Genomic DNA, 26,515 nt, shown 5'->3' with positions numbered 1-26,515 from the left:
ATACAAGGGTGGATTCAAATTGCAAGAGGGATCATTGGCCATGGAAACAAGTTAGATGATTTGCAAGTGTTTAATCAATTAAAATCATGAAATTCAAATTGCAAGATAGGTCAACAAAAGGAGGATTAAGTAGATTGCATTATTATTGAATTATGAATTGGTTGACTTAAGATCAAGTCGCCCCTTTCTCAAGAGACAACACCTTTGAGTGAACACCTATATAAGAAGAGCCAAGCTCAACATTTCACAAAAATGCAATTTGAACAAAACAACTTTTTGGATAGATAATTCGAATAAAACAATTTAATCATAAGAAGAGCAAATAAAATAAGTGAGACATTCAAAAATAAGGCAGATCTGAATTGAAATCAAGACAATATTTATCAAGTCAAAGCAAATTTAAAGGGCAAAACCAAAGGCTTGTATGAATTTAAGGTTGAAGGCAACTTTTATCAAGAAAAACAGGACTTAGACTGCAAGTTAACAACCCAGATTTCACAAAAATAATTACAATCGGGTTAGGTTTAAAATGAGCTAAGCAATGACAAAATGCATATTGAGTCAAATAGATTCAGAGCATGCATCTATATAGCAATCAGAATTAGAAACCAAAACTGGAAAAAAACAGAATTTAGTTCAAGGAAATGAAGATGCAATCAAAGATGATTTCAAGTACAATTACATATGAAGGATTTCAATTCTTAGGATTAGAACTTACAGCTTTAAAAGGAAATATGAAATTCTCTCTATGAAAATTAATATTGTCTTGTAGGGTAAGGATGACATGGATAAAGGAATGACACCATAACTTCAAGATTTTGAGCAAGGTGATAGATGAACAAAGTGTTGGAATCGCGAAGTTCAAGTTACCACCACAAAGGAGATCCAATATTCACATGGAGCTGGACATTCACAAGCATGGGTAATGTTCAGAGGTGAGTACTTTACAATTACCAGATCAAGGTTGACATGTGAGCACGAACAAGGCGTGCACAAATCATTAATCATGCTAGCAAAAAGGTTTGAGGTTGAAAATCAAAATGAAAAGACAATTGCAAGTGCAATGGCAAAGTTAGCAATCCTAAGGCTTGAAGGAGAGATCATGACAATGACAAAAAATTGTGAAGGAAAAAACATCACAATGATCAATGTTGTATATCCAAATTTGTTGGGAAACTCGACCAAGGGTGATGATTGAATTGCCAATATACGCATCTCATGGAATGAAGAAACCTAGATGCGAATCAAGTTCAAGTTTAAGCCGTGAAACAAGATCAAGGCCAAACTATCAAGATTAGAACCATTTCAAGTAATCAATTTCAAGAACACTTCAATGAGAAGATTTCCAAAAACAAGGAGGATGAAGAAGTGTTGCTGAAATAAAGGCTTCAAGATAAAAATGTTGAGGTGATACTCATCTTTAACCAATCAGCGGACTCCAACTCCGCATGTCCAAAATCATTCAATCAAGTTGTTTATGTTAGGATTAATAAGACATAAATAACAATTACATGCAAATATAACCAATATCAGAAAATAATAAATCGCACGAAAGAGAACTCAAGGCACAAAGATTTTGCGCAGTTCACCTAATCCTTGGGCTACGTCCAACAAATAGCAAGTCCAATATTCTTATTATCTAATGATTACATCCTGATTACAATCTGTAATCCCTTACAACTCAATACTACCGCAAGAAACTACAATCTCATCATACATCATGAAATCCCTAACATTAAGAGATTTTATACAAGCTTTTTTTGCTTACAAAATTAGGGCTAGAATAAGTCGTCCAACAGAAAAATAGCACCCAATGTCTTTTACAATAATAACCCTGAAAAACCCCGCGCGGGAGTTACCCCTTGAACCCACATTGTACCGCAATAGGGAGCGCACCTGGGGCATTGCCCCTTGATCCCGTCTTGGGGGCACTGCCCCTTGATCCCATCTTGGGGGCACTGTCTCCAAACCCCTATAGTAATAATTTGGGAGGAAAAAATTAACCTCCAAGTCTAATTAGGCTCCACATCACAACAATCTCCCACTTGGAGACTAATCATAACACCGTTGAATCTGTAGCTCCCACTGGAATGTAAAACCACCCCGAACTCTGTTGTTCTTTATTTTGTTTAGGCTAGAAGACCAACCAAAGTTGAAGAGGAGCTTAGCTTCTCCCTTGTCACTGTCTTTATAAACATATCTACTAGATTATCATCTGAATGTATCTTTTTCATCTTTAACTGTCCATCATCCAAAACTGGCCGAATGAAATGGTACCGTATCTATATGTATTTTGTCTTTGAATGTAGAGCAAAATTCTTCACAAGATGAATGGCACGCTGGCTATTTGTCAACAAATAATTATCCCTCTGTGGGTGTCCCAATTCTTTCTTCCATGAAGAATTGAAGCCATATCATCCCCTTGATTGCCTCTATAGCAGCAACATACTTTGCCTCTATAGTAAATAATGCATTGACCTTCTGCAACCAAGAAATCCAACTCACTTATGTCCCACCAACAGTAAAGACATATCTTATAATACTCCGCTTAGTATTAAGATCCCCTACCAAATCGGAGTCAACATAACCTTGTAAATTAGTAGAAGAGCCCCCAAAATGTGAACATTTACTGGATGTTCCTCTTAAATATCTAAGAATCCATTTGACTACATTCCAATGGTGAATTCCAGGATGACTCATTTACCTGCTAACAACTCCCACTACATGTGCAATATCTAGCCTAGTACATACCATGGCATACATTAAGCTCCCTACAACTAAAACATAAGGTACCTTGGACATCTTAGTCTCCTCGCCTTGTATCTTTGAACACATCTTCTTAGTCAATTTTAAATGACCAGGCAAAGGTGTGCTGACATCTTTGGCATTCTCCATAGAGAAACATTGCAACACCTTCTCAATATAATCAACTTGAGATACTGTAAACTTTTTGTTTTTTCTATATCCCCAAATCCTTCATAGCAAATGAATGTCCTAATTGTTCTTTTAACCCCTTAATGTGATCCATGTTAGACCCAGCTACAAGCATATCATCAAAATAGAAGAATAAAATAATGTAGCTATCATCATCCAACCTCTTAAAATAGACACAATAATCTAAATGACACATAGTGTATCCATGCTTATGCACAAAACTGTCAAATTTAAGATACCATTGTCGAGGTGCTTGCTTCGAGTCATAAACTTTTCTTCAATCTACACACTAAATTCTCCTTACCTTTGACCTCAAATCCTTGTGGTTGTACCATACATATTTCTTCATCCAACTCATGAAGAAAAGTTGGTTTAACATCAAGCTGGTCCAAATGCAAATCTTCAATAGCCACAATACTTAAAATAGTACGAATAGAAGTCATTCTAACAACTGGAGAAAATATCTCATCAAAAGCAATGCCCTTTTTCTATGCAAATCTTTTTACAATTAACCTAGCTTTAAGTCTTCTCTTACATCCATCCTCTTCTTTCAACTTGTAAACTCATTTATTATGTAAAGCCCTTTTACCTACAGGTAACTTACTTAAAACCCAAGTCTGATTTTTCAACAAGGAGTCCATTTCTTCTATCATTTCAGACTCCCATTGAATCTTTGTATCCACCTACATAGCTTCATCATAACATTCAAGTTCATCATCATTCATTAATAAAATAGAACACAAAGAGGGAAAAAATCTTTTTAAGGTCTATTTAACCTTGTTGACCGTCTAACATTCATTGGGGTGTGTGATATTTGTTGCTGCGAAGCATGAGGGACTATTGGAACATCATCTTTTGGAGTATCATCTAACGCTACATAATCATTTTTTTCTTCTCATATTGTTGCAAGTTGCAACAGGTCTTTGTACAACACTTTCTCATTGAATATGATATCCCTACTTCTTACAATTTTACAATTTTCAAAATCTCAAAGCCTATAACCAAATACATCAATGCCATATCTAACAAATAAATGATTCTTTGACTTAGCTTCCCGCTTGGTTCTATTTTCGGAATCTTTATGTGCAAATGCTTCACAACCATAGGTTCTGAGAAGAGAATAACTCACCTTCTTACCAGTCCATGCTTCTTCTAGAATACCACAGCCCAAAGGAGTAAGAGACCTCTATTGATCAAATATACAGCAATATTGATAGTCTCGGCCCACATGTTTAAGGGCAGCCCAACATGCAACCTCATGCTTCTTACACGATCCATTATTGTCATGTTCATGCGTTCAGCCACTCCATTTTTTTGCGCAGTCCTTGGAACAGTTTTTTGCATACGAATACCATTAGAGACACAATAATCTTCAAATTCTTTGCTGTAATACTTGCCACCATTATCAAAGCTGAGACATTTTCGCTTTTTACCAATCTCATTTTCAACCAAGCATTTCCATTTCTTAAAACTTTGAAACACATCAAATTTATGTCTAAGAAAATAAGCCCATAATTTTCTAGTTGTATCATCAATAAATGTAACATAATAATGAGAGCCACCAAGGGAAGAAACCTTAGCTGATCTCCATACATCTGTATGCACAAGCTCTAATTTCTCATCTTTTTTTCCTTCCCAGTCTTCGCAAAATGCACTCTCCTTTGTTTTCCATACACACAACTTTCACGAAAATCCATATTGACACATTTCAAACCTGATAAAACTTTCTTTGAAAGAAGTAATTTCATACCTTTTCACTCATGTGCCCAAGTCTGTTGTGTTGTAGTGTTGTATCAGAATCTACAACATTTGTTTGTTCTCCCTTCTCCACTACGGCAACTATTCCTAAACTTTCAATTTTCTCTAAAACAATTAAAGTAGTAGGAACAATAGTACCAGTACAGAGATATAAGGTGCCTACTTTCACACTTTTTGCTACTACAAGGGAACCTTTTGAAACCTTCCAATTTTTATCATTAAAGGTAATTGTGCAACCCTCATCGCCCAGTTGCCCTATTGAAACTAAATTCTTGCTCAGCCTTGGAACATGTCTTACCTCTTGTAGTAGCCAATGATTCCCTTTCTAACAATCTAACAGGCTTCATTATCTCCCAAAATCCCCTTGGACATAATCAAGAAAACAACTTCTATGGGGAGTAGCATGAAATGAAGCCCCTAAGCTTAGAACCCATGAATCATCAACACTTTCTAAAGAAAGAAGCAATGCATCCTCTTCGAACTTATTACTTACCACATTTGCCTCCTTGTCCCTTCTTGTTTGTCTCCTTCATTGTTCTTTTGAGTCCAGCAATCTTTCTTCTTGTGCTATGGTTCTGCACAATACCAACAATCTCTCAGTCCTATGAATTGAGGCCTCTTCCCCTTTGATTTTCCTCTTGATTTCCCACAATTTTTAGAATTACTTCCTCTCTCATTCGTTCTGCCTCTGCTTTGTGTTCAAGGCACTTCCTAATGTAGATCCTCTGCTTTGTGTTCAAAGCACTTCCTAATGTAGATCCACCTGAGGTTTTCCTATGAGTTTCCTCACTAAGAATAACACCAATCACATCAATAAACTTTAGGGTATTAGATCCAGAAACAAAATTACTCACAGCCTTTACCAAGTCATTCCAGTTTTTAGACAAAGAACACAAAATCAAGAGAACCATAATTTCTTCATCAAAATTGACATTTACAGAAGATAATTGACTGGTAAACCGTATTAAACTCATTTAAATGATCTACAACAAATCCACCTTCTGCCATCTTCATATTAAATAAACGCTTCATGAGAAATACCTTGTTTGAAGCATAGATGGAAGACTCGTCGGTTACTCGGCGAGTTTTTAAAACTCGCCGCGTATTTTGGGACGGCAAGTAAATCGCCCAAAAACTCGCCTGCCAAAAAACTCAGCGTGAGTCCAAAAACTCGCCGAGTACTCGGCGAGTTAATGTAAAAAACTCGCGGTTCAGGGAACCCGCGGCCAATGACACCTAAATAGGTCAAAATGCATTGTTTTTTGCATTGTTTCTTTCATTTGTGTGGAGCAAAGAAGGTTTTAGCTGATTGCAAGTGATTAAAGGCAAATTGGAGTGGATTTTGGAGGATTCTAACCGAATTTAGAAGAGAAATTTCTTTCCAGGTATGTTCATCTTATCATTGTTTGAAAACTTTTTATAGTTTTAAGCAAAGCTTTTATTGTTTTTGTTGTTGTTTGTAAATGATTTCAAATCATTTGAAAGTTGAAACCCTAGTTGTTCTAAACTTCTAGCTTCTAAGTTCTAACTTTGTTTATTCGTTTTTCTATAAATTTAATTATTTATGTGTAGGGCAGCGGACAAGCATTAAGAAAGCATGACAAACCCGCAAGAAGAGTGGCCACAAACCCCATGCCCATCTGGATATATAGGCACTCGGCCTAAAAATGCAAGAGATAAGGCATGGCGGTATGCCTATGAAGCTCCAAGTCCAAATGATATTGGGAAGGTGATATGCATTCCCTGTGAAAGAATTATTTCTGGAGGCATAAACTGCCTCAAATACCACCTTGCAGGCATAAAGAAACATGACTCAAATCCTTGTCTCAAGGTAACTAATGAAGAAAAAAGATTCATCCATGCCCTACTTGCAGCTGCTGAAGAGAAAAAATTGAATAGGGAGAGGGCAAAATTATCTATGAGGGCAGCCATAGTTGAATCTGAAGGAGCTCCTTTTGATATGCAAGAGGAAGAAGAAGCACTTGAGAACATACCAGGATCTCTTCGTGGCCCACGGATCCGCAAACAAAATTTCTCTTTTACCGGTTCCACTTCTTCTACATCTCCTACTTCTTCAGCATCACCATCCGGATTCCCATCAGGGATAGGTGGTTATTTTGTGCCCAGGAACACACCTGGAGCACAGCCATCATTAGAGGGCACTGCATGGTTTAAGGAGGTGCATGAGCAAACTGATATTGCAGCAGCTGATTTTTGGTTTTTCAACAATATCTCAATGAATGCCGCTGATAGTCCCTATTGGGTCAATATGGTGAATGCAATGACAATATCAGGCAAAGGGTACAAGCCGCCTAATCGCAAGGATATGAGTGGAAGGTTAGTATTTTACTATTTAGTAATTGTAAATAATTGTGATTCACTTTAGTTCATTGTTATATTTTAAATCTTAATTGTTATAACTTATTTCCTAATTTTTTACTAACACTTACACTTTATTTAATATTACACCTAAATTTTGTAGGTTGCTTGACAAAGCGGTTGGTAGGGCAACATTGTTGATAGAAGACCAAAAGAAAGAGTGGAAGAAGTATGGCTGCACCATTTTATCTGATGGGTGGACAGATGGAAGAAGTAGAACCATTATTAACTTCTTGATTGCTTGCAAAGATGATGTGGTGCTTTGGAAATCTATCGATGCCTCCAACAAAGTGAAAAATGCAGCCACATTGGCTTTAATGTTGGAGAATGTTGTCATGGAGGTGGGAAGAGAGAATGTGGTGCAAATAATCACAGATAATGCAGCAGCATATGTGGCAGCAGGTAGATTTAATTTTTTATATTTGAATCAATATGAATCATGAATGTAATGCTATGGTATTATTCAATTTAGATTTGATGTAATTTGTAAATACGAAATATGGAAAGTTTGTTACTGATTATTGAATTTTTGCTAATCTTTTAGGTAGAATCCTCCAAGAGAGGCATCCCACACTTTTTTGGTCACCTTGTGCAACACATGTCCTTGACCTTCTTTTGGAGGACACAGGAAAACTTGATTGGGTGAGTCCAGTTGTGGAAGATGCTAGGCGAGTCACGAAATATATCTATAATCACCCATGGGTTCTCAGTTTGATGAGAAAAGCCACTAAAGGCAAAGATTTGATGAAACCTGCTATGACAAGGTTTGCAACGGTCTTCTTGATGTTGCAAAGTATTCTTGACCACATATTGGCTTTGAAGCAAATGTTTGTGTGTGCTGATTGGGTTGCTTCACCTTACTCAAAGAAGCCCAAAGGAGAGGCTGTGGCACGAATAGTCTTTGATGATAGCTTTTTTGCAAAGGCTAAGGAGATTGTGGAGGTAACTTCATTATATTTTTAGTTTATTCAAGTTTCATTATCAATTCATAACTTACTATGTTATTAACTAATTTGTATTTTTCAAATTTCAAATGTAAATGTCTCTGCCCCTAGTTCTAGTCTTGCGCAGATGTGATGGGCAACAATCCCCAATGGGAAGTCTTTATGAGGCCATGGATAGGGCGAAAGAGGCTGTTAGAAGTTACTATCACGGGGACAGTCTCAGATTTGACCCCATTTGGGAAATAATTGATAGGAGGTGGAACAATATGCTCCACCAACCTATTCATGCAGCAGGCTACTTCCTCAATCCCAAATTCAGGTACTATGATAATTGATTGTCCTTGAAGTTGGAATTTTAATAAGTCTTTATTTTACTTTACTTTTTAAGGTTGTGTAGTAAGACTTGATATCATTTTCTATTTGTTTTAGGGCTGATGATTCCTACTCAGATTCTAATGGAGAGGTCATGGAAGGTCTCTCTAAATGCATTGAGAGAATGATATCAAGTGAAGAGGAGAGAGACCTTATTGTGACCGAACAACAAATCTATGTGGAATCAAGGGATCCTTTGTTCTCTTCTATGCTAGCAAAGAGAGCAAGATCTACTCAAGCACTAGGTAAAGCATCAAACTTTAAAACTTTTGCTAATTGATAAGTTGTGCTTCTGAATTTTTTTTTTATTGCTTTATAACTTTTTTAATTTTGTTTTGCAGATGCTTGGTGGGCAAGTTGGGGTGGCAATACCCCCAATTTAAGGAAATTTGCTCTCAGAGTCCTATCCCAACCTTGTAGCTCATCCCATTGTGAGCGCAATTGGAGCTTATTTGAGTCCATCCATACAAAGAAAAGAAACAGAATGACTCAAAAACAGCTTAATGATCTTGTTTATGTGCACTATAATCTTAAGTTGCGCATAAAAAAGGCACAGCTCTCAGAACTACCTGGTCCGCTTGATCTAGATGAGATAGATCCTTATTCTGATTGGACAACACAGGAGCCAAGTCCATTGTTTACACCAGATGAGATCGCTAGGGGGAGGCTAACACTGATTTTTAGTTCACTATGGATGACATTGAGGATGAGGACGAGGATGATGATGATTCAGGCGAGGATTAGGCATTACCATTAGGAGGAGATGCATCCTCTTCTAGGACGCCGAGCCAATCAGTAGGGACGTCGAGCGAGGGGGCACAGCCACAGAGTTCACAGTCACGCAACTCACGCCCTATCCCAGTGCGGGGCACTTCTTCTAGGACTAGACCCCCTCGCTTTCCTGCTAGTGCAAGTGGAAAGAGGAAGATGTGATTGACATTGTATTGATGTATTTAGACTCTTAGTATTTACTTCTAGTTTGACAGATTGAAACTATTTAGTAATTTACTATTTTGCTTCCTCCCATGAGCATTCTGCATGAGAATGCAATTTTGTACACATTATGCATTTATATATATCTAAACTTTGTTTCTTTCTTTTGTATTGTCTTTAATTAACTTATTAGATTCATCTTCTCATTAAATTTTGCAAAATAAATGTATTTTTAATTAAATTTCAGCGGGTTTTTAGGTTCCCGAGTTTTTCCCGAATTTTTTTTTTTAAATCGCCGAGTTTTTCCCGATTAAACTTTTGGGGGGCTTGGCGAGTTTTTGCATTTGGCGAGTTTTCCAACTATGGTTTGAAGTGGAGGGCTTTTCATACAACCTTGCTAGGGTTTGCATCATCTCTTCTGTTGTCTTAGCTTTCGTAATATTAAATGTCACTGATTACACCAGGCATAAACGAATACTTCCAAGTGCCTTTCGATCCAAAATATCCCAATCCTCATTTGTCATAGTTGTCAATTTCTTGGAATTTCCTTCTAACGGCCACCATAAATCCTTATGATAAAGATAGTCCTCCATTTGCATTTTCCATAACTAAAAGTTTTGCCCATTGAACTTCTCAACCTTTAGCTTACACTCATCTACCATCGCTCCCACTCAACCGTGAGACCTTCCTACAAAGAATAGGTTTAAGAAAAATTTGACACCTCGCTATGATACCACTTGTTAGGATTAACAAGACAAAAATAACAATTACATGCAAATATAACCAATATCAAAAAATAATAAATTGCACAGAAGAGAACACAAGACACAAAGATTTAATATGGTTCACCCAATCCCTAGGCTATGTCCACCAAATAAGGAGTCGAACACTCTTATTATCCAATGATTACAACCTAATTGCAATCTGTAATCCCTTACAGCTCAATACCACCGTAAGAAGCTACAATCTCATCATACATCATGAAATCCCTAACCCTAAGACATTCTATACAAGCTTTTGTCGCTTACGAAATTAGGGCTAGAATAAGTCATCCAATAGAAAAATGGCATTCGACGCCTTTTAGAATAATAAAGTCATTTGAGCTTTCGGGGGTATCCGACGCCTTTTACAATAATAAAGTCATTTGAGCTTTCTATGACCCCACCCAGTACTACGATAGGAGCACACCTGAGGCACTGCCCCAGAACCCCGCAAGGGGCCCTGCCCCCAAACCTCTGTAGTAATAATTTGGGGGAAAACCACGCCGAATAAAGCAAGAAAAAGTTAACCTCCAAGTCTAATTAGGCTCCAAATCACAACAATTTAAAGTGTACATATTGATTGCATTTGATGTTTTAACTTTATTAAAAAAATTTACTTTGTCGATCCTCAAGTAGATGAGTATTCAAAACCAATTTAATTTTCTCATTGGCCCATAGATTGGTGTCTTATTGTAATTAATTGGCATTTAATGCTTGTAACTAGTAATCACATTAGGGTTATGTTAGCATAATGTTGGTAGCTGATTTCGAATTAATTTGAGCCATTCAATGTACTTGAAGCTTCTATTTTACGCTTGATCAAATTATTTGTACGGAAGACTTGACAAAATTATTCCTCATTCGTTGTTGCTTTTATGGTGAATACTCTTTCAGTTTGGAAGTGTTGCATGATTTCCACATTTCTCACTTAGTTTAAATTTCTTAAGATGAGTGGAAGTTGAAAGTAGTTTAAGTTGTTTAAGTTAGATAGATGATGAAAGATATTGTTGTTGAAATCGTGGTAAAACTAGTGTTCATACCTTTTGGTACTTGTTGATGCAAGTAACAATATAAGGGTGGTTTGAACCTCATTGCAAGCCCTTCACTCCAATTGCTTGACATTAATTGATTTGCATAGTGTATGGTTTTGATGAGCATAAGTAATTTGAACATCATACACACACCCTTAGAAAATAGCACCCTCTGTAGCATAGTTGATTTGGCAAAGCAAGAACTGATTTGATCTCACCACAAAACCAACAATGTCTTGTATAGTGGAGTTAGAATTTGAAGTAGCTTAGATTTCAAGAAATTCATCCCATTTGCATTTTTTTCAAAACATTGTTAGAAGTAGTTGAGCAACTCAAATTGCTATATCATTCAGATTTTAGAAAGTTGATAGATCCTCTGCAAAAGGCTCACATAAGTTGGCAAGTGAATATCAATAAATCACATCATGAAAACTTCTCAATAAATCACATCATTAAAACTAACTTATGTCCAACGCTACAGTCACAAGTACACAATGTAAACTGTTACCTCCCAATTTCAGGCTCAATTTAAAATTGTTCATATAGTCGTTGAGGTTTCATGTAAAGTCAGTTGACACGTAAATTAGTTATGATTCGTGTGAAGATGACATGTTAGTTAACCGTTATGATGTTATTATATCATTATCTTGAAAACTTGGAAAATGATCATTCATTATGAATTCATGGGAAATCATATGGTGGTTAGCATTGTGTTGGTTTATGAATAATAACTTGTTATGGTAAATATTATTGTATTGAGGAATATGATATAATCGTAGAGAATTTCTTTGCAATAGCACATCGAAGGGAGGAAGCACTGCCAAAAAAGAACTGGGCAGGGGGGGCACCACCATCACTGAGCAACTAAGTAGAATACCTGAACCACCATGGCTAAGGGTAAACGACTAGGGAAGCAAGTGTGTACGTTGGACAATACTATGAGCTACTTGGTCAATTTTTATAACAAGAGAAATATTAAACATTTAATATCATAAGAAGAACTATTACCTCTCTTTTATTTTGAGACTGTTGAAGTGGTCAACATTGTAACTTTATGTATGTGTGTATATATATATGAATTGCACTTACACGCATATATATATACACATATGTGTGTGCATACTTAGAGAGAATATAATGATAAAAAAGGAATTATACATACTCTCAAACTACACACGCATATAGTATATGTATATGTATGTACAATTATAGGTAGAATTCAATAGCAAATTATAGGTAGAATTCAATAGCATGATGACATTATATATATATATTTGCTTTAAAACATGAGAAAGTATAATCTTTATGTTTTATTATGACTCCATATCGATGAGCGTTGCCACCTTCTTATCGGCATCAAACTTTTAAAATTTGAAATTATGAAGTTCTTGTAACCAATATCAAGCTCTTTCTTGAAACTAAAGAAGCCACAGGAGGCCTTAATTTATTCTCCTAGCGGCTGAGGACAAACATAATCATTCACTTTCTTCTCCACCTATAATTGTTCAGAGCCGAAGCTTTTTCTCCTTATTCCTTTCAATAGTATTCTAATATCAATTATCATACCTCAATGACAGTATTGGCCACACTTAAGACAATGATTCTGCATGGTTGTGTTATAAGATCACGCCAACAAATTCTAAGTTGCATTTTAGGTCATGAAATCATTTTCACTAGTCTTATTTCATACTTCATATGCTATGCCTTTTACGATGCATCTTTTCTTTTTGAATCTCACTTCAAAATGAAGGAACATTGTAATAATGTGCAACTACGATCTTGGTTATGCATCTTGGCCGTAACCAATGCTCAAAACGTATTAAGAATTTTGATAAGCATCAACATTGTTCTTCTTTACACAATAGTTCTTTTACTTATGCATATCGGGTGCTAGTATAGACCCATGGAGTATGATCTGGATTCTGAAATGGTCACATTCAAAATGTTGAACAAATATTGCATGATGCATAATATTGTACGTTGTCTAAGGTATGTTCCAACATTGGCATAAAGTATTTTTTTGACTTATACACTAGCATTTGCTATATACTAGTTGTGATAATAATCAGAATGGTATTCACAAAATCTAATTGAAAAGGATCTCATGATTACCACCAATCTCCTAGGATGCATCCAAGGCTAGCAGAGCCAACTATAAATGCGTGAAGAGGAGAGGTATTTCTACAAGAAGAATAAACTATTAATCAATGTCTAAAATGCATGAATATTTAACGAAAGAAAATTGTTTGGTCCAATTCAGCTCATGATTGTCCAAGTATACTCAGTTGTCAAGTCAAGCGGTAAGTTGATACTCTAAATACCACGATACTCTGTGGTAGGACAAAGTGTTCCCTCTCTATTTTCCAGGTAGGGAGGGCCTTTCTCGGATGAGATTGTGTGGGGATAATTAAGGGTTCGCAATTGGGAGGTTAAGCCCCTGACAATGCTTCCCTTCTCCACCAAATGCCAAGATATGCACAAAACAAAGATAAATTATGCATTCAAACATCTGTTGGTAACAGGTATTTTACTTTTATGATATTTGAAATTACAAGTTGAAGATATGTTAGATTGATTTATATCGTTGAATCAGTTATTCCCTTCAATGAAATCAACTTTTCTCGTCAATGTAATTGGTAACCAGTTAGATCAGTTGATCTTCCAATTGAACATGAAATATATCTGTATGCTTGAGATAGGCCTATTTGATGGATGTTATAATTGTCCTTCCTTTATGTGAATAATGAAAATGGACGTATCTTTTAACTATATGTTATTGCCATAATTAGCAATAGAAAAGAAAAACGATGATACAATGGCATTTGATGCCCTAAATGGTAATTGACATTTTGATAGTGGTATAACTATTTGTGTCCTAAGTGGTATACGTGGACTAACCTAGATTTTGCAGAGGCTGCCCTGGGCGGATTGCGGTTTCGAAATTTTGGGTATGGAAAAGTTAAATCCTCTATTTAAATTTATTGATGATGCCTTCAATTGTTAATTACAATAATTTAGTTAAATTGATTGTAACCATTAATCTCTTTCTGCATGAACATAACTAGTATAACTGCCTTCTCATGAACGTGATGTAGTATCTCTATTTCATTGATTTGCTAGTTGTTAGCTAAGGCTCAAAACAAGTGGTTGTTACATAAACCTTGGGGTTGCTTTACTTGATCAAACAATCATTTATATTGTTTAGCACTTCAAGCTTCCTTGTTCAAGAGAGGATTAGATATTTGGCGTTTCATCTTGGAATGCTAAGTGTTTCATGCTGCAAATTGAGATGATCACAAAACTCACATCAACAATACCCTCTTTTGTTCTAATTCTAGCTCTGACATGATCATAAAGCTTATAAGCAGCAGCTCTATACTCATTTGGAATCCCAATATCTTACATTCTACTCCATACTTTGTGTGTCAAAAGCTCTTTAAGTACACAAAACAACAAAATTCTTCTCCATCTTGGAAATCCCAGACTTTCTCAATAAGGCACTAAACTAATGCAGTGATCAATGGTAGAGTATTTTGGCCTGAAACCAGCCTGCTATTTTGCTCTTTTACCTTCTCTTTTTCTGCCCAACTACAGATTTTGCATTCTACCACGCTTCCAAAGAGTTTACCAAGAAGAAGATTGCTCAAAATAGTACACTGATTGAAAGGATTATTTATGTCACTATTGTATAAAGGAATAGCAACATTAGTTGCCCACTCAGCTGAGAAGTTGCTTTGTGTGGCATTGTTGAAGACTTTTTTGATGTGCATTGCCAATTCAAAAATCCACTTTAAAAATTCTGCCTATAACCCATCAATTTCTTGAGCTTTGTCATTTCCTAACTTTTTAATACCTATCCCACAACTCCCAATAATCACTTGCAATGAAAACACCTACCACATCTGAAGAGAAAAAGCCGTAATTGTTCTATAAAACCTTGAGGGATTGGTTGAACCACAGGGGAATCTAATATATAGATTAAACTGAACCAAACACAATTGGATGATTACAAGGTACAAATGAATGTTTATAAAAACAAAGAGCAAACCTGAAGTGAAGATTAAGTTATACCATGACAAGTCCTCATTTTGTGCTATGAAACAACATGACCTAGATATTGATGTTCTTTAATATATGAAAAGCACTCCTAAATTTAGATTAAGCATAGTGAAGGACCTGAATAATTAATTGATGGTTAATTAATTACAAGGTAATTGCCATATCCAACTATACCTATATTAATAGAACTTAAATATAAAAAAATCCACGTTGGATACTATATTAGTGTTCATATTCATACAACTCTGCTAATCAAAATATTAAACTTTTAATTTAATTAAATTTAAGAGTTGTTGTGCCAATTTAAAAATATTAGTAACTAGCAGTGGATCTTCCATAACATTAACCACTAGTGGATACTTTAAAGGCCATTACTCTCATTTATACTTAACACCCAGCATTGACAATTCTTAGATAGGGGTCCCATGAGGGGGGCTAATGGATACTTTAAAGGCCATTACACTCAGTTCTACTTAACACCTAGCATTGACAATTCTTAGACAAGGGTCCCATGAGGGGGGCTTAAGCTCTACTTTTTAGTGTTACATCCCAATTTTTGGACCTAGCTTGAAATATAACCATTGAGGTTCGATGAAGTCAGTTGGCAGTTTAATTTGATATAATCTGGCGAAATGGTAAGATAGTTGGTCGTTATGATTTCAAGTGAAGATGACATGTTAGTTGATCATTAATCGCAAATTCATGGAATTAAGATGAAAGGTTAACTGTTATAATTAATTATGATTAAATAATTTATAATTTAATTACGTAGAAATTCCTTGCAAGGAGCATGTTGAAAAGTTGGAAGCATTGTCAGAAAATAATTAGGCAGGGCATCACCATCACTGGGCAGACAGGTAAAGGACCTAGCGATTTGAAATAGAATACATCTACGGGACTTGCATGAGTTATTTAATAATTTAATTAAATAATTGAGTTAAAAATATAAACATATTTCGAAGGATTTTAATATATCTTTCATAATATTATTTTAATTAATATTTATAAACGTTCATATTTGTATAAATGATTTGGTACTATTATAATCTAATAATTAATAAAGTAATGTTGTTTATTCATATAAGATTTTATTAATGTTCGAATTATAATAACATTTCAATTATTATTTCCGAATTACAACCTTCCAACTTTATTCTTTTCAATTTAATATTCTTTGTTCTTAAATGATAACACTTGGCATAGCTAATTGATAAATATTTTGGCAATTCGAATTGTTTTACAATCTTTCTCCAACCTTTTTATTTTACCTTTTAATTTGAAATTTTTGATCTATTTGAATGGTCATCTTGGGAATTCGAATAGCTTTCTTTATAACTGAAGGTAGCCGATTAGACATAGCCGGCCATTATTTAGAATACCATTGATTGTATTGGAGACAACTCTCTTCTTCATATTGCAATTTACCTCTACCTTACATTTGTCGGAAGCTTTGCAAGCCAAGTTAATCTCAGAATAATTTCAACATTCATATCTAGCCCTTTTCGAACTAAATCCTGTTCCCTTCTTCACCGTCAACAAGAACTTAGCAATGGAAACCGTGGGAGTTCTTCTATTTAGGCCGTGGGAGGAAGAAACACCCTGCTACAGGTCACACTTTTTGCACCCAAATCCGTGCGGTATAGCAAATACTATTACTTTGTTGTAGCTGTCAGATAGAAGTCAGATTCAAGCCTCAGATTTGCAGGAGGGGAGGAACAAACGAAACCCAGGTCATGAGTTCTGATAATAATATATTCTTGTTTTATTTTCCCAAGATGAGTCGACTAAAAAAAAAGATCTTATTTTCAAAAAAAGAATACCATGGAAGCAATATAAATCATGAATCGAGTTTACTAAGTTTAATGGCTATCTTCAGCTAATACATAATGATTGAAAATGAATTAAATAAAAAAAAAATTTAATCCCTTTCTCTATGTTTGAGTATAAATCCTTAGCCGGCTAGGCATGTTAAATAGAGATCAAATTATAATACCAGTTGTTTGTATTTTGAAAAGTATATGAGATCATTCACCTAGTATCTCTGAGTATATATATATATATATATATATATATCATTTGTGAAAATCTTTTGGCAGTTGTATTAAACTTGATTGAATACGTAAATCTAAATCAATGCACATGTTTTTATAAAACTTCCAAACATATTCAGAGTATTTGTAACACCGAGGAATTCACCGACAGAGAAGCCATGAAAAAGGTGGAGTTATTCTGCAAGAACGCAATAGAGGAATCAGCTATGATTAAATTAATTAAACATTCAATTTTGAAATCTTTAAAGAACGTAATTATATAAACACAGAATGTGAAATGATGGATGTACATAGTCTTCTTGGATAGTTGATAGAGTCGTTTGCTCTAAGAATTTCGACTACCTGGAACTCACCCGGCTATGTAGCCAAGAAGATGGGTGATGAGGTGTGAGAAAGGAATCATCAATAAAATGAATCAGTATCAATTATGACATTTCAATATTTATCATTTAAATTAACAACTCATTCATAATCCTGTTAATGTAATCTCCTGCTACCAAGTCGTATGGTGAGTTAATTACCAGGAAGCCCAGTAGATGGCAAAATGATCCCTACCAATTCCGAGTAGGGAGGGCCTTTCTCATTAGAGATCGTGTGGGGGCAATTTGTGGTCCGAGGTTGGGTGGTTAAGCCCCTAGCAATGTTTCACCTCTCCCCAAGAGGTCAGTAGTGTGTCAAACAGAGATAAGCTTTGCAATCAATTGTTTATCGAAAAACAAGTAATATCACTTTTATTTATGAGGTAAGATTAAATTGAGTTATTTCATTGTTACTGTTAATTTACACCTAGATATAAGAGATAGAATCATGGATTGCTTTTCATTTATATGAATATCGATTATAAGCCTATTTCTAATCTTGCGATACTGTCACAATTAAGTAATCGGAGGGAAAGGAATCTGAAGCCCTATTTGAATCAGTGGTATCGGAAGCCTTAATTGAATCCATGGTAGCGGAAGCCCTAAGTGAGTTAGCGGTACTAGAAACCCTAAATGAATCGATGGTAAATGATGTGCTAATTGATACAGTGGTAAGTGATGCCCTAATTTAAATATAGTGGTATTTAATTGAAATTATCATTTAATTTTGAGATTGCGGTTTTTAGATGTTGGTCATCATGTGAAATTGTTATAGCATATTTGTGGACTAACCCTGGTGGTTGTAGAAGCATCACTAGTTTGATTTCGGTCTCAATTTTCCGAGGTATGTGGTTTTCAACTTCTGTAGTAATTTCAATTGATGGTATTTCAAGTTTTTAGTTAGGAAATTTTGTCTAACTGATTTTAACGGTAATTCTTTTTCACATGAACCTGAATGATATAACTGTCTTCCTATGAAACAAGTAATAATTGTATTCTTCGAGTATGATAGATGTTAATTTAGACTCGGGATAACAGGATTACATTTAGGAAGAGGGTGGTCACATGAACAAAATATTATTTTGCTATGGGATTATTTGGAATCTTCTCCTAAAAAATAAGAGTCCCTACTTTTTAGCAAGCGGATGAAAAAGGGGTGGGGCTAGAAATTAACCCACCAGCTTAGGATGGTTTTTTGACACTATTAAAAGTTAAAACATTTCAATTTCAGACTTTTGTTAAGAAACCATTTTAACAAGAAATTAAAATTTTAACTTATTTTTCATGCACAAAACATAGAAGACAAAAGTAATTATTTTTACGAGATCACCAATTTCCTTAAATTCTGCAGTTCAAATTTTTAAGCTGAACTAAACCACATAATTCATGAGACCGCTAGCTTTAAAATATTCCTAAACAATAGCAAGTGGCTCCAGCTCTATTTTTGTAAAAGCCCCCTTCCATGAGACCCCAGCCTTATACAGACAAATCCTAACGTCCCTTCTTAATGTCAAAAAATTTCCTCCCATCAAATTGAAGACACAAAGCGAAGTTTCGCAGTTATTTTACAAAATAGATAAATAGAAAATTTGAAAAATATTAATATTATCTTTTATGCACTATGCAATATGCATTGACCATTGCAATGTAATCAGTGCACAAACATAAATTGAGAAAGAACTGCTAAACCCTCATCTTTATTTCCTACTTGTATCTCTATCGTAATAGAATGCCTGTAAAAAAAAAAAGATGGCAGGCTTTCCCTTCTTTTTTTTATCTTTTTTTCTACATCTTTTGGAAATCCAATTTTTCCAGAGTAAATCTCATTTTTAAAGCTAATCTTTGATTTTTTGGTTTACTGATTTTTCCCAAAAACGATTTTTGCTGCAGTGAATATCACACTTCATTGCTCAACTGCAGGAGAATATCTCCAACAGAGGAGCCCTCGTAAAGCAACCCCAGAGGATGGCAGTTAGTTACTGCACAGTCTATCTGGCTTACAAATGGCAAAAGCACAGTAGTATCACCCCCGCATAGCTGATAGAATCTCATGCTCAAATCCCCCGCGCTAAATTAAAGTACTCCCACTGCCCCATAAACCTAATGGGCGCGTAGTGAGGTTCTGATGTAAAGAACGTGATGCACACGAAGCGTGAACCAAGCTCACTTCATCCTAAAAAAATCCACAATAAAGGCAGCCCAAAACCTCGGCCTCAGTTTTTCTTCGGGAAAATTTGATGAGCTGGTAATCTCCGCTACAGGATTTCAGTTTCTGAGTCTTAAATAAGCCTAAATCTTCCAGCTGATAAAACGCGTCTCCTAGGGAATTCATTATCTTTCAGAAGTCTCTCCCTCGCAGGTCTTCCAAGGTTTTAGAAAATATTAAACAAAAATTATGGTTGAATTGCATTTCCGGTTGTGCGAGACAAAACTCCGTAAAAAACCCCATCACGGGGAGTTTAGTATAAGATGTCCAGAAAAATAAAGTAATTTGTAAGAACTAGTTCCAGAACAGGGTTTGAATACCTGGAAACAAGAGAGCAATGAATGAGGTCAACGCAATCGAGCTGGCAAAAGACTCGTCTGATAACATCTGGTGAAAGGTTAAGTACCACGCATCTCCCATCCTCTTCGATATCCCTCATTCTACAACCCTTCAATCATTTTTATTTAGACTCGATTCTCGAGAGGAATAAATATGCACTTCGCTCGGTGTCGGAGGCGGCTGACTTTCTGAGATATTGGAATCTTCGGATATGTTGACACGGTTCCAAAATGATGAAATAATTGTTATTATTAGTTCCTGCCTGGGCAGGATACTATAGCATCCTAGTGGGTGCTATTTCTTTTTTTTCTCGACCAATCAAATCGGTTAATTTTAAATGTACAAATGTTTTCTTATTTATATTTTTTTTTGGAGATATTCATTTGTCAATTGTTGATTGGCCTATTCCGTGAACGGTAGGGCAGGCACTCCCAAGGCTGTTGTAGGAAATGGTTCCAAAAAAATAAATACCTAAACCTAATTAAATTTCGAATTTAATGTTTTTTTGGTTGTTTGGTTTGTTTTTAAAGATTTGAAATGAGATCGCAAGGACACGTATGTATGAAGGCTATCGTGGGCTCTTAGCTATCTATAAAGTAATAAATTCGGACTAATCATGTCAGCGTCCTTTTGTTGTATGTTTGTACAGAGCTGGTGCTTATCTCCTCATCCACTGCCTATTCAAATTATTTTTTCAACGAGGTATTTGAAAGTCAAACCAATAATTAAAAACACAAAACAGATTTACCTTCTCCAAATGCACTCTCCATTAGAGTGATTAATAAAATGCTTACAATGGTAATGTATGACATTATTTGTTTCTAAGTCGGATCAAAAGGAAATTAGATATGTCGGTTGCAGATTTTATTAACTAATACCCTCACTAACTAATGCCATTCCAAATTTTCATTACTTTTTCAATGAAAGATTGAATGGATGTCTTCAATAGACGTTTTGTGGCGAGATGTCAAAAACCAGACTGTAGGCAATTAATGCTTGGAAATTATCTCATCCGCCATTCATAGTAATGAGTGTTGCTTTAATGCACTTGAAGTTATTTGCTTTGCCATTTATAATTAGGTGTGAGTAGTTTCAAATACATATGTCGTTCAACATTTGCAGAGTGAAACTGGTATTTCAGCAAGGTTTTCTTAGTAGGGAAAACTGTTCGCAGTGGTGCTCCGTAAAGGTATGTTTTTCTGTTCAGATTTATTGTTGTTTGATTTTCTAGTTTCTTGGTAGGTAGTTTTTTTTTTGGGTGTTGTATTTGCAGTTGCATTTTTGGTTGAAAGCTAGAGATTAATGGGATTTTTTGCCTAAAGGCTTTGAAATAGGCACGATGAAAGATATCTTTCTAATGTTTCAGCTTCAATCTAAGCAGTAATGGGTATTTTCGAAGTCGTCTCTTTGTGTTATAATCCACTCTTAGGTTTTGGTCGCATCTTACTATGCAACTTTCATGATATCAAGTTTTGGGCACTTCATTTTATTTTTGCAAGTCAGGTTTGTGTTGTACTATTGAATCAGACCTTTTTGATGTCAAACCCTATTAAATTGGGAGTTCTATGAGCTTTGTGTTGTAGCAGGAAATGTCTCAAAGATAGATATGGCTTCTATGCTTGCAGATGTTGTTACATATATAAATGATCTTAGGTCTGAGGTTAACCAACGTGGCTGATAACACAGGACATAAAGAATAAAATTATGCCTCTTGGTAGAGCCTATACTGTCATAGGAGCTATATAATCTATAACACCAGTTCTGGTAGTTTGAATCCACACCATACACGCCTAGTAATTTGACTTTTTCATGGCAAAGAATGAGATTCTAGTACACATCAGGATCAAAAGTGGATCTCTGGGTGAGAGAATTTTTAGATAGAAGAATCCATTTTGTTAAATGGGTATCCACTTTAACAATTGTTCTATATAACGTAACATACAGTCATCGTCATTGTTCTATATTACGTTCTTTTTTATCAAGTCATCGAGAGACATGTCCAAAGCATTTGCCATGGTGGCTAATAAAAGCAACAGAGAGAGTCACGGCTTCAACCCTGGTGCAATAAAGAAACGAATGACAAAACTAGGGTATCAAGCTGCAAAACTAGTACACAAAAGAAAATCATTTCACAGAATATACAGAGAAAACCAATCGTGAAACGGATTGCAATATACCAAAAAGATACTCTTTAGATTGAAATCTCAGTGGGGAGAAGAAAGTGAGACTACTGAGTCTTCACCTACTTTAACGAAGAAGAGATGAAGAATGAAATTATCAGGAATCTCTCCAGTTGTATCTATGTAGAAAAGGTGTAGACTTCATTCAAAGCTGCTAGCTTTGCTAAATTTGGAAAGGCAACTAAGGTGCAGGCTTATGTAGGAAAGTAAACCCTAAAGAACTCTTCTTTGATTTCTTTATGAAGTTTTTGATCTCTAGTCACCTATACAACTTTTAACGGAGACTTCACCATTAGACAACTAGAGGTATCAATGGTTGTAGGTAGAGAGGCGAATAGGAGAAGTTATTATCTTTATTCTGAATGCACCCAAATCCACCTATGGTCAGCGATCAGATATTAAGGTTGAACCACCATACGTGTCAAACGGTCTCTCCAAGTTAACAATTCTATATGCGTGTCGTAGGCTAAACTTTCAAAAACACATTTAATCAAATTATTTTTAAAGGCCTTTTACATTATGTCTCGTGGCACTATTTTTTTTAGTAATTTCCATTTTTTCATTTCTAATGAGTAAAATGGAAGAGGGTCCTCTAATAGTTAACCAGAACAAGATCTTAGTGGAACACTTAAAATGGTCATATTATATTTACTTCAAAAAAGTATTTTAAATTTTTAAGAAAAGTAATTAATTATAGAAATTCATATAAGCATATTAATTAAACATGGTTTAGTGTACAACTATTATTATTATATTTATTTTATTTAGCCTATCATTTTAGATATGGAACATGTGGACCAAAATACTAGCTTTCGATTCTAGTTTCCAACACTTTCCACCGACAGTTGTCAAAACACATTTGTTGCCTTGAAAGCTATAGATTTCACATAATCAATCATTTGGGTTTCATGAGTGCAGATCTTGACCATCATTAAACATACGAACTGGGCAGGTGAGGTCCATCTAATCTATTGTGTTGCTCATTAATCGACAATTTTTTACCTGTCATACCTTGTCATTTCATGCAAGGCAGTGCAATCTTACAAAATGACTAATTATACAAAATCTATAGCTTTCAAGGCAACTAACGTGTTTTGACAACTATCAATAGAAAGTGTTGGAAACTAAAATCCAAAGCGACTAAAGTAAGAAAAGAAGCTTTGACAAGGACTTATGGCAAATCTGTGTGCGTAGCTAGTTGAGCGAAGGTTGTAGAAACACGCACTAGCCATGGAATAATCACTAGACTATAAGAGAAATTAAAATGGTAGTACATCAAGTGTTTCATATAATGCACAAACCATTGGTGCAAGTTTAGAGCAGCTGCAATATTAGAAATAAGCATATGTTTGAGAAAATGTCAAAGCAGAAACGAAAACCCACCGCAAATGAAACGCACATAATAGCCATTTGTGTCCTAAGAGAGAAAACGCGCACTAGGCCATGGCACATTATCAAACATTAACCTTACTTGAAGAAGCTGCCTGAGACGAATGTGCGCAACTTATATAAAATAGCATGGATTTAAATATGCAAGGGTGGTTGTAATTAATTTAGAGCAATATTTGATTGTTAATACTATGTGAAATTTTTGAAAAGGCACCGCCTATGTGGTCCAATGTGCAATAAATCTACAGATTGTCAGATTTATAGGCAGCATGATATTTGTTTGGCAAAAATGTCAATGGACGGTTGTTTTGTCATGTCAAAAAATAATTATCAGTTGCTAATTTTTATGATTAGATCACTGACAATGGTAGCAGCAAGTGGATTTTGCATACGCTTAAAAACTATCAACCACTGAAGTTTTATTTCCAAATTTCTTAATATTAAAAGATGGTAGTGTTGTAGTGTTGTTGTCACCTGTTGTTCATAGTGTTGACCAAATATGCCAGGTAACAGTCCCAATGTTTTTTGCCTAGCCTAAATGTTTATTTAGCCATTGAAAAGCTGAATTTTATTAAGCAAAGATTTAAGTTTTGAAAATTTGGTGTACTAAATTTTAGATTTTGAAAGCTAGATAGACCTAGCTTTTTTGGGTATTTTTTGTGAGCTTTTTATTTGTCACAGATATTAGTCTTAAGATTCCTCTTTCTCCTATGACTTAGAATATATGTTATCAAAATTATTGAAATATTTTAGCGATTTGAACTTTCGTGGATTTTATAATGAAAACAAATAATTTTGAAATATTCTATATGATATGTCACTTCAATTTTAATTATGTGATTTACATTGTCTAAAGGTTTTAGGGTACATTTTTATTTTTATGAAGATTTAATTCACTCAAATTACAAAAAGGGAAAGATATGAAAGTGGATAGCTTTTGCTACAATCTGTTAGCATTGTAGAGCATACAAATGTAACATGGACTACTTCTACTACAATGATGTTCAAGATTTTATATGCATAGCAAGTGTCACCACATGCTGATACAAATAGGCCGACTATGCAACTTACTGAAATATCTTAAAATGAAGCAATCCTTAGTGCCTTGGACCCATACTGTCATGCTCAATTTGAGAAGCTTGCTGAAATCATCATCCTTTAGCCAATAGAGAGGTCTCTCAAGTGCAGCAATGAGGTTAAGGTCACAAATACTCTCGATAGTCCATAGAGAGGTCTCCCAAATGTAGTAGTAAGGTTAAGGTAAAAAAAATAGTCTAAATCATGCCAAAATTGTTCCCTGTGAGCTTAGATTCAATTCCTCTTATTACTGAATTAACTTACACCAATGATCACGAGTTTGATAATTTATAAGAAAACAAATATTATTGCTAAATCTATTAAATATTTTAAAAAATTGCCAAAAACCTACATATTGTATTTATATTAAAATCAATTTCATACATTTATACAATTCTACTACTATTAAGGTAACTACAATAAACAGTTTAAGTAAACTTAATTTCGAAACATCACTATATATATTATAGTTTAACATTACCATTGAAACATAGATGGACCACTTTGAGATCAATTTAATGCCCTGATATTTCTATAGCCTGTGTTACTTGGCAGAAATTAATTTTGTAGTTGGTCCAACAGTGACCAAAATTATTTCTTGTTGAGTTATTGTGTTAGATACAATAGGCCTTTGTCAGAAATGAGCAATTGGACTATTAAATATGTCCACCTTTATAGAGAAGAATGATGTACGTTTAGAGAACTATGTGATTTAATGCAAAAAAATCTAGAAAATTCTCTTGTTCTTTGCATTAATATTTGATATTCAGGGACATGTAGCAAAGTATGTATATATAATCTTGTTAATGATTAGTTATATTGTCTTGGCTTCTGTATAAAATGTTTTAATGTTCAAAACAATGGAACATGTTAGATTATTCAAAAGACTTGACAAGTTTAGTTTTATTTATTTTTATACTATAGAGATTATTTATTTAATCTTTGATTTTTATCTTTGCTCAAAATATTTCAGTTTTATTTTATACTTTGAAACAAAGGTTCTAAAATGATTTCACTCGAGTTAAACTCAGAGATATAACATTTAAGTCTTTGACATTATGGAAGCAAGATTCATAACGTACACTGTTTACAGAGGTTTATTATTGATGTCATGTGAATATTATTTTATAGCAATTTGATTTATAATTGGTTCAATTTATAAAAAGCTAATTGAGTTTAATTTTTAAAAGAAAAATTTTAAGGTTCCAATAAATGATTAGCACTAGAAGGCATAAAACACTAGGTAATGAATCGTCTAAAGTATTTGTTTATCATATAGCATGGTTGTCGCACACATGACTTTGATATATAGTTCTTAATATACTTTTATAATCATGGATACTAGAAATTAGCAACATTATCTAGAGGACACATGTTTAAATGAATGACATTGGTTGACATTCCCTAGTTGCTTGGTCAGATTTTACCTAAATTGAATGATGTGATGTCAGTGAGTGTTAACAATGGACTTTATATGCAATTAAAGTTTCGGATAGATGAACCCCTTGTAGACATGTGATTTTTGGTTTTACTGTTAAAAAGGCTCATTGACTATAAGCAATCCTTTTGGTATTAATTTGCTGCTCCATGCAATTTGACAAATGAAGGTGGCTAGAAACATGAAAATGAAAGAAAAATAGTTGAGATTAATCATGCATTAAGGAAATTCAATGCTTGGTGTGCCTAGTTTCAACTTTTTGTTCAATGTCAAATGATTAGATAGTTGTGGTATTTGTTTATGGT

General features: G+C 34.7%; 2 protein-coding genes and 1 long non-coding RNA gene across 6 annotated transcripts in view; 2 read left to right on the top strand and 1 right to left on the bottom strand.

Annotated features, from left to right (window-relative positions):
- LOC149554005 (uncharacterized) overlaps nt 1-20,370 on the bottom strand; it is a 44,310-nt gene extending 23,940 nt beyond the window's left edge. The window contains exon 1 of one of the 4 annotated variants that reach the window (XR_016353217.1): nt 20,108-20,370. This is a non-coding gene — a long non-coding RNA (uncharacterized LOC149554005). The remainder of the gene's footprint in view (nt 1-20,107) is intronic. The other 3 variants (XR_016353216.1, XR_016353215.1, XR_016353214.1) reach the window with 3 other exon arrangements.
- On the top strand, nt 5,750-7,514 carry LOC149554007 (uncharacterized). Its single transcript, XM_089789562.1, has 3 exons — nt 5,750-5,807; nt 6,771-7,029; nt 7,175-7,514. The coding sequence occupies exons 1-3, from the start codon at nt 5,750-5,752 to the stop codon at nt 7,512-7,514; spliced, it is 657 nt and encodes a 218-aa protein (XP_089645688.1).
- On the top strand, nt 7,650-19,557 carry LOC149554006 (uncharacterized). Its single transcript, XM_089789561.1, has 3 exons — nt 7,650-8,334; nt 8,445-8,632; nt 19,472-19,557. The coding sequence occupies exons 1-3, from the start codon at nt 8,111-8,113 to the stop codon at nt 19,555-19,557; spliced, it is 498 nt and encodes a 165-aa protein (XP_089645687.1). The 5' UTR covers nt 7,650-8,110.
- Nucleotides 20,371-26,515: the final 6,145 nt, after the last annotated feature.

Source organism: Cupressus sempervirens, chromosome 6 (genome assembly GCF_028749045.1).
Source record: "Cupressus sempervirens isolate cs-2001-9-10 chromosome 6, ASM2874904v1, whole genome shotgun sequence".
Taxonomy (NCBI): Eukaryota; Viridiplantae; Streptophyta; class Pinopsida; order Cupressales; family Cupressaceae; genus Cupressus; species Cupressus sempervirens.
This window is presented reverse-complemented; position numbering and strand designations above follow the sequence as displayed.